The sequence below is a fragment of the Macaca mulatta genome, chromosome 16 (genome assembly GCF_049350105.2).
Source record: "Macaca mulatta isolate MMU2019108-1 chromosome 16, T2T-MMU8v2.0, whole genome shotgun sequence".
Classification (NCBI taxonomy): domain Eukaryota; kingdom Metazoa; phylum Chordata; class Mammalia; order Primates; family Cercopithecidae; genus Macaca; species Macaca mulatta.
Genome location: NC_133421.1, coordinates 8,970,537 through 8,984,667, shown reverse-complemented (window position 1 = coordinate 8,984,667; position 14,131 = coordinate 8,970,537). Strand labels below are relative to the sequence as shown.

General features: G+C 47.6%; 1 protein-coding gene across 2 annotated transcripts in view; it reads right to left on the bottom strand.

The window, feature by feature from the left end:
- POLR2A (RNA polymerase II subunit A) overlaps positions 1-14,123 on the bottom strand; it is a 34,190-nt gene extending 20,067 nt beyond the window's left edge. For both annotated transcript variants that reach the window (XM_077970203.1, XM_015118513.3), the window contains exons 1-2: positions 13,630-14,123; positions 98-230 (exon numbers count right to left, since the gene is read on the bottom strand). In XM_077970203.1, the coding sequence (XP_077826329.1) occupies positions 98-230; positions 13,630-13,722 (226 nt within the window). In that variant the 5' untranslated portion in view covers positions 13,723-14,123. The remainder of the gene's footprint in view (positions 1-97; positions 231-13,629) is intronic.
- Between the last annotated feature and the right edge of the window lie 8 nt (positions 14,124-14,131).

The following is a 14,131-nucleotide window of genomic DNA, read 5'->3' as shown; positions in this document are numbered from 1 at the left end:
TCCCACTCATCTCAGAGGCCTCCAGGTGTTGACCCTAGTTTTCTTTGAGGACCCAACCCACCTCCCTTTGGGATCCCACCCAGTCCCCAGCACTGACCTGCGCATGTCTGGCAGCGGCCAGTCCGCTCAATCACCCCCTGCCTCGGGTCCATCAGCCCCCCAAGCTTGGGGCGGCCTCCCTCAGTCGTCTCTGGGTATTTGATGCCACCCTCCGTCACAGACATTCGCTTCTGCAAACAAAGAAAGGCCAACAACTGAAGAGCGTTCCTAGTTTCTAGCCTTTGTGGCTGGGGAGCTCTGGACTAAGGTCTGGGAAAACCCTGAACTACTTACAGAAGAACTAAGTTCAGCCTGGAGTGAGGGGAATGGGGGATTGGTGTGTATACACTTCTGAAAAGGCCAAAGTTGAATATTCCAAGTCAGAGGCTTATTCTAGTCACTGAGGCAGGAAAAGCACTCACACTGGATAATGGTCGACCCAGGGTTCCATACAAATCACCTGCCACTAGGACATGAACCCCAGACTTCAATCTGGGTTGAATTCTAGGTCTCTGACATTCACAGGATTTAGCCACAAAAAGAAATAAAAGTTGTTTCAGGAAAAACAAAAAAACAAAACAATGCTTTATTTGTTCCTCCCAAGCAGAAATCAAGCTCATGAATCTGAGATCCTGGCAGGAGCCTCTCTGTACCTGTATCCTTGCCATGACAGCTCAGGTGTTCTGCACCAACACATGCCCCACCAACTCAAGCCCCTGGTAAGAAACGAGGCACTCAGAGATGCAGTCCTGTCTCTTTACCCTCATCTTCTTCATGCCCTCCTTCTCAAGGCCTGACCTGCTTGAACCTTTTCGTGTCCAGATGGAGATTTTATTTCTTGTTTTGTTTTGTTTTGAGATGCAGTCTCGCTCTGTCGCCAGGCTGGAGTGCAGTGCCTCAATCTCTGCTCACTGCAACCTCCGACTCCGGGGTTCAAGCAACTCTCCTGCCTCAGCCTCCCAAGTAGCTGGGACTACAGGTGAGCGCCACCACATCCAGCCAATTTTTGTATTTTTAGCAGAGATAGGGTTTCACCAGGTTGGCCAGGATGGTCTCTTGACTTTGTGATCCGCCTGCTTCCGCCTCCCAAAGTGCTAGGATTACAGGCGTGAGCCACCATGCCTGGCCGGAGATTTTTTTTTTTTTTTTTGAGACGGAGTCTCACGCTGTTGCCCAGGCTGGAGTGCAGTGGCGCGATCTCGGCTCACTGCAAGCTCCGCCTCCCGGGTTCCCGCCATTCTCCTGCCTCAGCCTCCTGAGTAGCTGGGACTACAGGCGCCCGCCACCGCGCCCGGCTAATTTTTTGTATTTTTAGTAGAGACAGGGTTTCACTGTGGTCTCGATCTCCTGACCTTGTGATCCGCCCGCCTCGGCCTCCCAAAGTGCTGGGATTACAGGCTTGAGCCACCGCGCCCGGCCGCCTGGCCGGAGATTTTATTAAAAGACTGCAGAAACAGGTGCTAGGAAGACAGGTTGGTGGAAATGATTTGAAGCAAAAGTGAATAGCTGGAATCCCAAGAAAGGTAGAGCCAGGACTTGATGGGGACATTTCAGTAGAGGAAACAGAAGAACTCAGAAGCAGATACGCTGCGTGTGGCAGCTCACACCCATAATCCCAGCCCTCTGGGAGGCTGAGACGGGTGGATCACCTGAGGTCAGGAGTTCAAGACCAGCCTGGCCAACATGGTGAAACCCCATCTCTACTAAAAATACAAAAAAATTAGCTGGGCGTGGTGGTGGGCACCCGTAATCCCAGCTACTCGGGAGGCTAAGGCAGGAGAATCGCTTGAACCTGGGAGGCGGAGGTTACAGTGAGCCGAGATCATGCCACTGCACTCCAGCCTGGGTGACAGAGCAAAACTCTGTCTCAAACAAACAAACAAAAAACGGTGTAATGCTATCGCACACTTACACTTAGTAAACTACAGCATAGTAGAAACATAACTTATATGCACAGGGCAACCAAAAAACTTCATGTGACTTGCTTCATTGTGGTGGGCTGGAACCAAACTCACAGTATCTCCAACGTATGCTTGGATACTCATTCTCAACTCTCTAACTCCAGCCAGGCCTCACTTTTCTTCTGGACTTTGGGTTCACATATTTAACTACCTACTGAACTCCCTGCAAACATTCCACCAAAAATCAAATTAAACATGTCTAAAAGCAAACTCCCTTTTCCACAAAAGCCTCTCTTTTAGTCTCCACCCCAGATTCAGAAACCTATGCTTACTTTTCCTTACCTTCAAGCATAAAACAGTTCAAAGAACATGGACTTAGCTCTCAGGGACCCTTGATTTGGAATTCTGACTCTACTACTTATTAACTATGTAACCATTAAGGACTTAATTAGCTAGCTTAAGTCCAGGATGTAATTGGTGCTTTTTGAATGGACATTATTATTATTATTTAATCATTCACCAGGTACTGGTCACTTTTACCTCCTTTATTTATTTACTTATTTATTTGAGAAGTCTCGCTCTGTCATCCAGGCTGGAGTACAGTGGCGGGATCTTAGCTGGGATTACACGCATATGCCACCATGCCTGGCCTCCTAAGTGTTTCTTGAATCTTGCCTCTCTTCTCCATCCCCACCACCACTACCCTAGTTCAGGCCCTTCCTTTGTAGTCTACAACAGAGCGTTCGTATAGGTCACCAGGCCTGTCTCTCTCCAGTCCTTCTACACGACAACTGGGGTGCTCATTCTAAAATGAAAATGTGTGCCAAAAATAAATAAAATAAAAATAAATAATAAAATAAAAATGTAATCATGCATACCCTTTTTTCCTCAGACTGACATCCAAACTCAGGAGGACAGCTTACCAAAGGATTTTATGATGTTCTCAACCTTCATTTCCCTGGTGCTCCACACCTTCCTGTTCACTCCTCAGTACCAATCCCTTGGAGTTCCCTATCACCCAGCACAACCTGTGCTGCACTCCTCTAGGTTTTTTTTTTTTTTTTTTTTTTTTTTGACAGAGTCTCGCTCTGTCGCCCAGGCTAGAGAGTAGTAGTGCGATCTCGGCTCACTGCAAACTCCGCCTCCTGGGTTCATGCCATTCTCCTGCCTCAGCCTCCTAAGTAACTGGGACTACAGGTGCCCGCCACCATGCCCAGCTAATTTTTTGTATTTTTTAGTAGAGACAGGGTTTCACCGTGTTAGCCAGGATGGTCTTGATCCCCTGACCTCATGATCCGCCCGTCTCGGCCTCCCAAAGTGCTGGGATTACAGGTGTGAGCCACCACGCCTGGCCTCCTCTGGGGTTTTCATATGCTAGCGCCTCTGCTTGGAATGCTTTTCCCACTGCAAAACTCCTATTTCAAGACTTGGCTCAGGCACTGCCTTCCTCCAGGAAGCCTTTTCACAGCCTCCCCAAAATAGACAGGCACCCCTCCTCTGTGCTTCCACAGCCCCTCTGTCACTGCACATACAACAATGCAATAAAACGACCTATAGGTGTCTGTCTTTCCTGTAACTATAAGCACCTCTCCGGCAGGCAGAATCCCTCAACCATCCTGAATCCCATGTGCCTGCCTGAAACGTGGCAGGCTCCTGATAAATGTCTGTTAAATTGACCTGCTGCTTACGACTCTCCACTGCAGGGAGGTACCCTCAAAAAACCTGGAAAAAGAGAGATTACCTTCTGACAGTCAAACCAGTAATCCCCTCATAATAGATCTGATTGGCCACTGCTGGGTAGAAACCAAAATGCTCTACAGATGCAAAGCTGAAGAAGTTCTGAACACCTCTCAGCCTCAGACAGGTTCAAAACTCTCATCAACATGACCTGACGAAATCTCAGGGAGACAGTCCTCGAGTATGACTACATTTGCAAAGCTGGAACCTCATCAGCTGCTTTGTGTCTGGTGAGAAACATGAAGGGGATTGTTCACCTTGAATGAGAGACCAAAAGAAAAAAAAAAAAAAAAAAAAGGCAGTACAAATCTGGCCTCCAGAACAGACACTGCAGAGGGGCCTAGGAGAGATCCCGCTCAACATTTTCAACCTCTGTCTGCTCAAAGTCTAGGCCGACCAAGCCAACCACCCTTCTAATAACTAATTCTGCTTCCAGGCTTTCTGAGACTGGGTCAGAGGGTGACAGCAGACACGCATATCCTGGTTAATGAGAAGAGCTATCCTTCCACCACCAAGTTCATGAACTCTCATTTATTTATTTATTTATTTATTTATTTATTTTTGAGAGAGGGTCTTGCTCTGTCACCCCGGCTGGAGTGCAGTGGCGCAATCTTGGCTCACTGAAACTTCTGACTCTCAGGTTAAGTGATTCTTGTGCCTCAGCCTCCCAAGTAGCTGGGATTACAGGTGCCCACCACCACGCCTGGCTAATTTTTGTATTTTTAGTAGAGATAGGGTTTCACCATGTTGGCCAGGATAGTCTCAAACTCCTGGCCTCAAGTGATCCACTCACCTTAGCCTCCCAAAGTGCTGGGATTACAGGTGTGAGCCACTGCACCTAGTCTCAAACTGGCATTTTAAATTATATATTTATATAATTTAAATTATATTTTAAATTATAACTGCTTTAGCCCCAAACCCTTCAGCCAACACTGGTTCTCACTGCCTACAGGATAAAGGTTAAACACTTGAGGGGGTGGCCAGTCAGGCTGGGTTCTCTTTGGGTTCTGCCCCTGAGGTCACAGAACAAAAGGGCTGTCATTGAATCTCAGTAAATACTCATTCTCTTTCCTCTGCCTTTAGCAAAGCTAACAAGGTCCTTATTATAACTTGGCTTCAAGTCTCTTTTACAGCTTTACTTGGTACCACATTCTCCTACCCACCTCTCACATTTATGTTCTAAATACAATAGATTTCTCAAAATTCCTTTTGCTCCACATGCCCCCTTGGGAGTAAACTTCCATTTATTCTTTAAGACCCAGTTCAGAGGTCACCTCCTTATGAGTCTTCTCTAATTCTTCCTAGCCTTATGCACACCCCAGCAAGGTTCTCAGCCCAATTTTAATTACTTGGTGACACATCTGTCTCTCCCATTGGACTGTAATCCTTGAGGGCAAGGGTCATGTTTTCTTTTCATATCCTCAGCACCTAGCACAGTAACCAACATACGGTGAGGGCTCAGCAACTATTTGCTGCATACATAGGAAATCCCTCACAAGAAATAATTTGAACACAGGGATCATCTTCTGACTCATCAATGTAGCCCACACTCTACCTAAAAGAATACATTACTGGCCAGGCGCAGTGGCTCAAGCCTATAATCCCAGCACTGTGGGAGGCCAACGCAGGCAGATCACCGGAGGTCAGGAGTTTGAGACCAGCCTGGCCAACATGGTAAAACCCTGTCTCTAATAAAAATACAAAAATCAGGCCAGGTCCAGTGGCTTACGCCTGTAATCCCAGCACTTTGGGAGGCCAAGGCAGGTGGATCACGAGGTCAGGAGTTCAAGACCAGTCTGGACAACACGGTAAAATTCCGTTTCTACTAAAAATACAAAAAAAAAAAAAAAAAAAAAATTAGCTGGGTGTGGTGGCACACTCCTGTAGTCCCTGCTACTCGGGAGGCTGAGGCAGAAGAATCGTTTGAGTCTGAGAGGCAGAGGTTGCAGTGTGCAGAGACGGTGCCACTGTACTCCAGCCTGGGCAATAGAGCTACACTCCATATCAAAAAAAAAAAAAAAAAAAGGAAAAAGAATACTGCTTTAAATCCTTATTTAAATAAGTCAGAATATAAATAAGTTATGCATTCCATGGTAGACAGCTGTTTTTATTTATTTTATTTATTTATTTTTTTGAGATGGAGTCTGGCTCTGTCACCCAGGCTGGAGTGCAGTGATGCGATCTTGGCTCACTGCAAGCTCCGCCTCCTGGGTTCACGACTTTCTCCTGCATCAGCCTCCTGAGTAGCTGGGGCTACAGGCACTCGCCACAGCACCTGGCTAATTTTTTGTATTTTTTAGTAGAGCCGGGGTTTCACCGTATTAGCCAGAATGGTCTCTATCTCCTGACCTTGTGATCCGCCCGCCTCAGCCTCCCAAAGTGCTGGGATTACAGGCGTGAGCCACCACGCCTGGCCAGACAGTTGTTTTTAATAAATAGGGGTCACTACTGCGAATGAAATCCAGCACCATCTTTTCCCAAAATTTTGTGCACATGCTATACAAAGCTCTAGTACCTCCTTGCAACCTTACCCTCACCTAGCAACATCTAAATCCATCTTCTAATAGCAAGGACAACAGCTCTATCTAGGCCGGGCGCGGTGGCTCAAGCCTGTAATCCCAGCACTTTGGGAGGCCGAGGCGGGCGGATCACAAGGTCAGGAGATCGAGACCACAGTGAAACCCCGTCTCTACTAAAAATACAAAAAATTAGCCGGGCGCGGTGGCGGGCGCCTGTAGTCCCAGCTACTCAGGAGGCTGAGGCAGGAGAATGGCGGGAACCCGGGAGGCGGAGCTTGCAGTGAGCTGAGATCGCGCCACTGCACTCCAGCCTGGGCAACAGCGTGAGACTCCGTCTCAAAAAAAAAAAAAAAAAAAAAGCTCTATCTCAAAGCCAATTCAAAGAGCCCTCTGTACCTCCACATACTCTGACCCCCAAGACTTCTGTAAAATATTTTAGCCTAAAATACCACCTATTTCACAACAGGAGGCCCCTCACTCACCCTCACCCATCCTTCTACCCAAAACTGAACCATCTGTTGGTCCCTCAAAATACAGACATCATATGAACCACAGACATACAGAGCACTACCAAAGCCCAACAATCCTACACCCCAGAAATGACTCTGGTAGACCTTTGTCAACAGTGTCTCATACTTTTGTTATTATTCAATCTCGGGTCAGTACAACCTCTGCCTACCAGGTTTAAGTGGTTCATATGCCTCAGCCTCCCAAGTAGCTGGGATTACAGGTGCCCGCCACTACACCCAGAGAATTTTTGTTATTTTTAGTAGAGATGGGGTTTCACTATGCTGGACAGGATGGTCTTGAACTCCTGACCCTCAGGGATCTGCCCACCTTGGCCTCCCGAAGATTACAGGTGTGAGCCACTGTGCTCAGTTCATTTGTTATTATTATTTGTTAACTGAGATAGGGTCTTGCTCTGTTGTCCAGGCTGGTCTTGAACTCCAGGCCTCAAGTGATCCTCCTGCCTCAGGCTCCCAAAGTGCTAGGATTACAGGCATGAGTCACAGCACCCATTTTTTTTCCATGCTTTAAAAAAATGTAAGTATGTTCCCATTTTAACATAAGGCCTTGACTCTGCACACTCTCGAGTAACTTTTTCATTTATCCACAGATTCCCTAACATTATCAGCCCACAGTGCCCTTCCATTTCAGTAACTCTCACAGCACTCACTAGGTCAAACGAGAGCCACGGCCGAGCGCGCTGGCTCACACCTGTATTCCCAGCACTTTGGGAGGCCAAGATGGGCAGATCACTTGAGGTCAGAAGTTTGAGACTGGTCTGGTCAATGTGGCGAAATCCTATCTCTACCAAAAATACAAAAATTGCCGGGTGTGGTGGCGAGTGCCTGTGATCCCAGCTGCTTGAGAGGCTGAGGCAGGAGAATAGCTTGAACCCAGGAGGCAGAGGTTATAGTGAGCTGAGATCTCACCTCTGCACTCCAGCCTAGGCAACAGAGAAAGACTCCGTCTCAAAGAAAAGACAGTGACTTATTAAGCACCTAGGCGCAAACAACTTAAGCATTTATGTCCTAGAAACTTAATTAGCCACAAAAAATTAGCCAGGCGTGGTGACAGGCGCCTGTAGTCCCAACTACTCAGGAGGCTGAAGCAGGAGAATGGCATGAAAGCAGGAGGCGGAGCTTGCAGTGAGCCGAGATCACGCCACTGCACTCCAGCCTGGGCGACAGAGCCAGACTCCATCTCAAAAACAAACAAACAAACAAACAAAAAAAGAAACTTAACTAGCCATTTGAAAAAATACTGGCCGGGCACGGTGGCTCAAGCCTGTAATCCCAGCACTTTGGGAGGCCGAGACGGGTGGATCACGAGGTCAGAAGATCGAGACCATCCTGGCTAACACGGTGAAACCCCGTCTCTACTAAGAAATACAAAAAGGCCGGGCGCGGTGGCTCAAGCCTGTAATCCCAGCACTTTGGGAGGCCGAGACGGGCGGATCACGAGGTCAGGAGATCGAGACCATCCTGGCGAACACGGTGAAACCCCGTCTCTACTAAAAAAATACAAAAAACTAGCCGGGCGAGGTGGCGGGCGCCTGTAGTCCCAGCTACACAGGAGGCTGAGGCAGGAGAATGGCGTAAACCCGGGAGGCGGAGCTTGCAGTGAGCTGAGATCCGGCCACTGCGCTCCAGCCCCGGCGACAGAGCGAGACTCCGTCTCAAAAAAAAAAAAAAAAAAAAAAAAAAAAAAAAAAAAAAACCTAGCCGGGCGAGGTGGCGGGCGCCTGTAGTCCCAGCTACTTGGGAGGCTGAGGCCGGAGAATGGCGTGAACCCGGGAGGCGGAGCTCGCAGTGAGCTGAGATCCGGCCACTGCACTCCAGCCTGGGCTACAGAGTGAGACTCCGTCTCAAAAAAAAAAAAAAAAAAAAAAAAAAAGAAAAAATACACATAAGTTGAAAATACTATTTTAATATATTAAAACAAAATAACATTCTTCTTTCTTTCCCAAATAACCATCTCACTCACTTATGGCGACCGTTAGGCAGTGCACCTCTCAAACCTTGGAAATCAGACTAAACAGCACCACCTTTATTTCTTCTACAAACTGATTTTTGCCTGTACTTAGCAACTGCTAAAAACCCAGCTTCACAAAAATATGACATCATAGAAAGGGATTTGGCACCATCTAATGTTGAAATGGAACTACCAGGAACTAGGAGTTCCAGGGTATCTGACAAATGTACCTGTGCTTCTCTTGGAAACTTAAAATACCTCACTGTACCCACTGTGAACGTGTGCCACAGTGTCTCAGGGCAACAGCACCGTGTGGGACCCTATTGGGAAGTTCTTCTCTTACATGGTAATAATACACCCTAAGTTATTCACCAAGATTCCTATTAGTAAATACTGATTTATAATCGTCACTTTCAAACAATGTTGCAATAAAAGTCCTTCTACATTATCTATGCATATTTGTCCCATTATTTCATTCACTTGTTTATTCAACTCATTTTTATTACATGTCTATCATGTGCCAGGCACTACTTGAGATACTGAGGGAACATGAATAACACAGACAAGGTCCCTCATGAAATCCATTCTCTAGCAAGGAAGCAAAAGACAGAAAAACTAATCCTTTCTGGAGTGACAGGCTGTGAAGGAAAATATAGCAGAGAATGATCAGAGAAAGCAAGGGCAGGACAGGGGATGCTATTTAAACAGAGTGGTCAGGGAAGCGCTCCTAAAGATATGACATCAGCCAGGCGCAGTGGCTCATGCTTGGAATCCCAGCACTTTGGGAGGCCAAGCAAGGGGATCGCTTGAGCCCAGTTCACCAGCCTGGGTAACACAGTGAGAACCCATCTCTACAACAAATTTAAAAATTAGACAGGCATGGGGGTACAAGCCTATAGTCCCAGCTACTGAGATGGGGCTTGGGGGTCTGAGGTGGGAGCATCTTTTTTTTTTTTTGAGACCAAGTCTCACTCTGTCGCCCAGGCTGGAGTGCAATGGCACGGCCTCGGCTCACTGCAACCTCCACCTCCCAGGTTAAAGCGATTCTCCTGCCTCAGCCTCCTGAGTAGCTGGGATTACAGGGGTGTGCCAACACACCCAGCTAATTTTTGTATTTTTAGTAAAGACAGAGTTTCACTATTTTGGCCAGGCTGGTCTCAAACTCCTGACCTCGTGATCTGCCCACCTCGGCCTCCCAAAGTGCTGGGATCACAGACGTGAGCCACTGTACCTGGCCTGGGAGCATCTATTGAGCCCAAGAGGCTGCAGTGAGCTGTGATCGAGCCACTGCACTGCAGCCTGGGGGACAGAGGGAGACCCTGTGTCAAAAAAAAAAAAAAAATTCAATTTCAACAGAGAACAGATATAAAGGAACAGGCATGCAGAGAAGCGGTCTGAGCAATGTTGTTCCAAGCAGGAGGAATAGTGAATAATAAAGTCCTTGAGATGGGAATAAGCTTGCAGTGTTAGAGGAGCAAGCAGTCAGCATGGTTCAAGAAAAGCAAAGAAGAGACTAGTAATGAGATGGAGAGGCAAGCAGGAGCCAGATAAAACAGCACTTTATAGGTCAGAATAAGGAGTCCTGAAACCTCTGGAGAGGATTCCATGCAGGGAAGGGAAGGGATGAAGAGCTCTCTCTAGCCTGCTCTAGCTGTTCTTGGAAACTGTAGGAAGACCAACTAGGGCTACTATAGCACTCCACAGGAAAGATGACAGTAAGGTGGAATATGGTGGGACACGGTGGTGGTGATGGTCATAAATGGCTGGATTCCAGGCATACTTTGAAAAGTAGAACTGACACTCTGGCAGATGGACTAAGTGGAGATTGTGAGAAAGAGAATCAAAGATGGCTTTTAGGTTTTTGGCCTGAGCAAATGGATGGAGAAACATTTACTAAACCATGCAAAACTGGGAAAGGGAGAATTAAGCTTTTTTAAACTAAGGATGAATTTTTGTAAGTGGTAATGCTTGATCAAATGATTCACATATTAAAAGTTGATAAAATTGTCAGACCAGAGGCCAGGCATGGCGGCTCATGCCTGTAATCCCAGCACTTTGGGAGGCCAAGGTAGGCGGGTCCCCTGAGGTCAGGAGTTCAAGACCAGCCTGGGTAACATGATTTCCCACTCCAGAGTTACCGATGTTAAAGGCAATCAGACGAATCCTAGGGAGTCTTTACAAGTTTGGTTAAGAAGCCAAACCCCGGATAGCTACTAAATACAAAAATACTAAATACAAAATACAAAATACTAAATACAAAATACAAAAAATAGACAGACGTTGTGGCACACACCTGTAATCCCAGCTAATCGGGAAGCTGAGGCAGAAGGCTCTCTTGAACCCGGGAGGTGGAGGTTGCAGTGAGCCAAGATTGTGCCACTGCACTCCAGCCTGGGTGACAAGAGTGAGATTCCGTCTCAAAAAAAAACAAAAGGCCGGGCGCGGTGGCTCAAGCCTGTAATCCCAGCACTTTGGGAGGCCGAGACGGGCGGATCACGAGGTCAGGAGATCGAGACCATCCTGGCGAACACGGTGAAACCCCGTCTCTACTAAAAAATACAAAAAAAAAAACTAGCCGGGCGAGGTGGCGGGCGCCTGTAGTCCCAGCTACTCGGGAGGCTGAGGCAGGAGAATGGCGTAAACCCAGGAGGCGGAGCTTGCAGTGAGCTGAGATCTGGCCACTGCACTCCAGCCTGGGCGACAGAGCCAGACTCCATCTCAAAAAAACAAAAAAAAAACAAAAAAAACAAAAAAAACAAAAAAACAAAAAAAAAAACTGTCAGACCATCCTCCAAAAAGGTTTTACCAATCTATCTTTCTACCAAAAATGTATAAGCATGTCTATTTCCCAATATTTTTGCAGCAGGGAAAAAAAGTTGGATAAGAGAAATAATTTTATTTTAATCTGGATCTTTTTAATTAGAAAGCCAACTCTTTGTTGGCCATTTGCACTACTTCTGTGAACTGCCTATTCATCTCCTTTACCCATTTTTCTAGTAGATAGGTACTTTACTGATTTGTAAGTGTTCCTTGTACATCGATAAATTTAACCTTGTCTGCATAATTGCAAGTATTGTTTCCTGATCTGTTTTTCAGCTTTGCCACAGTGCCTCTGCAAACAGAAGTGGCTCTTATTTTTACGTAGTGAAATCTGCCTTGGTCTTCCTTATATATAACGTTTAGCTCATTTTAGGCATTCCATAAAACTTACCTGTAATTAACTACTATTAAGGACTTCTGTCTCTGGTATGAGCCCTGCAAAAGCCTTCTATTTTTTTCTAGTATTTTATGGGTTTTTTTAGATTTAAGTCTTAACTTCATCTGGAACTGATTCTGTGGTATGGTGTGAGGTCAGGACGTTCTGACTCCTCACATAGCTGAATTTTCTTCCAGCAAAATGGTCTCTATCCACAAACAGCCACTTAACTCCATTCTTTCCAGCCAGTGGGCTCCCTCTACTTAGCTCCACAAGGGAAGAAGTCCAAGTCACCAATAGCTCTCCCCTAGGACTGCCCTCCTCTCTCTGGTCTCTCCTCCTCCCGCATCAGTTCTTCATAGAGCAACTACAGCAGTATTTTTTCCAATGCGAGTTTGCTGTCACTCTCCTGTTTATAACTGTCCAAGGACTACCTACTGAAAATAGAATTAAGTCCTGACTCCTTAACATAATATACAATATCCCATGCTTCTCCAGCCAATTTCTGTAACACTCTTCTTCTCTCATCCACTAAACCTCAGCCACACCGGCCGCCTTTCACCCTCTAGGACAAGCCCAAGTTCATTTCTCCCTCAGGCCCTTTGCACTTGCTATTTCCTCTGCCGGAAAAGCTCTCGCCATAGAAACTACGGCTTCGATGACTGGCTGCCTCTCATCATTCGGGTAAAGTCTTCTCAGACAGGCCTTCCCAGACCCTAACACCATCCCATCAAAAGTAGCCCCACCTCGGCTGGGCGCGGTGGCTCACGCCTGTAATCCCAGCACTTTGAGAGGCCGAGGTGGGTGGTTCACCTGAAGTCAGGAGTTCAGCCACTGCACTCCGGCCTGGGAAACAAGAGCGAAACTCCGTCTCAAAAAGACAAAAAACCAAAAACCAAAAAAAAAAGGGGGGGGGGGATCACCTGAGGGCAGGCGTTCGAGACCAGCCTGGCCAACATGGCGAAACCCCTCCTCTACTAAAAACACAACAATTAACGGGGCATGGTGGCGCATGCCTGTAATCCCAGCTAGTCAGGAGGCTGAGGCAGGAGAACCGCTTGAACCCGGGAGGCGGAGGTTGCAGTGAGCCGAGATCCTGCCATTGCACTCCAGCCTGGGCGACAGAGCAAGACCCAGTCTCAAAAAAATAAAATAAGATAAAAACAAAAAAATAAAGTAGCCCCAGCTCAGTGACCCTCCGTGGCATTACCCCGTTTCACTCTACTCGAGACAATTGCCATTAACTGAATTATCTTGTTCATTTATTGTATTCGTGTTTACCGCCTGCCCTTTCCCACAGACAGTGCTCTTTAAGGTCCTGGTCTGTCGTGTTCACCTCTGTAACCCCAGAGTCTCTTCTGTCTACAATACAGCAGGCACTCAATTAATATTTGTATTACAGAAGAGGAGGAAGCTACCTGGGGTTTGGCTTCTTAACCAAACTTGTAAACACTCCCTAGGATTCGTCTGATCGCCTTTAACGTCGGTAACTCTGGAGTGGGAAATCAGTCACCCTTCTCTCTCTCCTTCTTACCCTCCAGCCAGCCCCCTGTCTCGGACAAAGCGCTAAGTTTGCTCAACTCTTTGCAAAATACAACTCTGGGAGGCCCGAGACTGGCGCCTGCACAGCCTTGGCGCTGCTGAGCCATGCTCCTGGCCCGTCACCCATAGGCAGCGAGAAAGCGCCAAGTTTCCGCAGCCCCCGTCCGGCCCCGCCCGCCAGGGAAGGAGGGAGGAAGGGGAGGGCAGAGCCTCTTACCAGTTCATCCGGACTCAAGACTCCGAACTGGACTCTCTTGATGGTGCGCAGCGGGCATGCGCTGTCCCCCGAAGGGGGGCCACCCCCGTGCATGGCGGAGGCAGGCGCGTTGCGCAGGCGCAAACCTCACTACAAAAAGCCTGCGCCGCCTCCGCCTAGGTGCTCAGACCTCGTCAGGGCGGCCACCGGGAAGGACCTCCCCGAGTTGGGAGGAAAAAGCCGGAGGAGGGGAAGGTGGGGGAGGGAAAGAGGCGGGGAAATAAGGAGCGAAAGGAGCCCTTCTTTCCCTTACCGGAAATTGTTCAGCTCCCAAAAAGGAAAAAAAAAAGAAGGGGAAAAGGAAAAGGTTTTTGGGGGAGGAAGAAGAAAAAGGGTAACGAATAAATAAGTAACCGGGCTCCTGAACGGCAGAGGTTACGGCAGTTTGTCTCTCCCCCTTCCGGGAGCCGCCTTCTTCTCCAACCGTCCCGGCCGCGCTCTCGGCGCTTCTGAGCAGCGAACT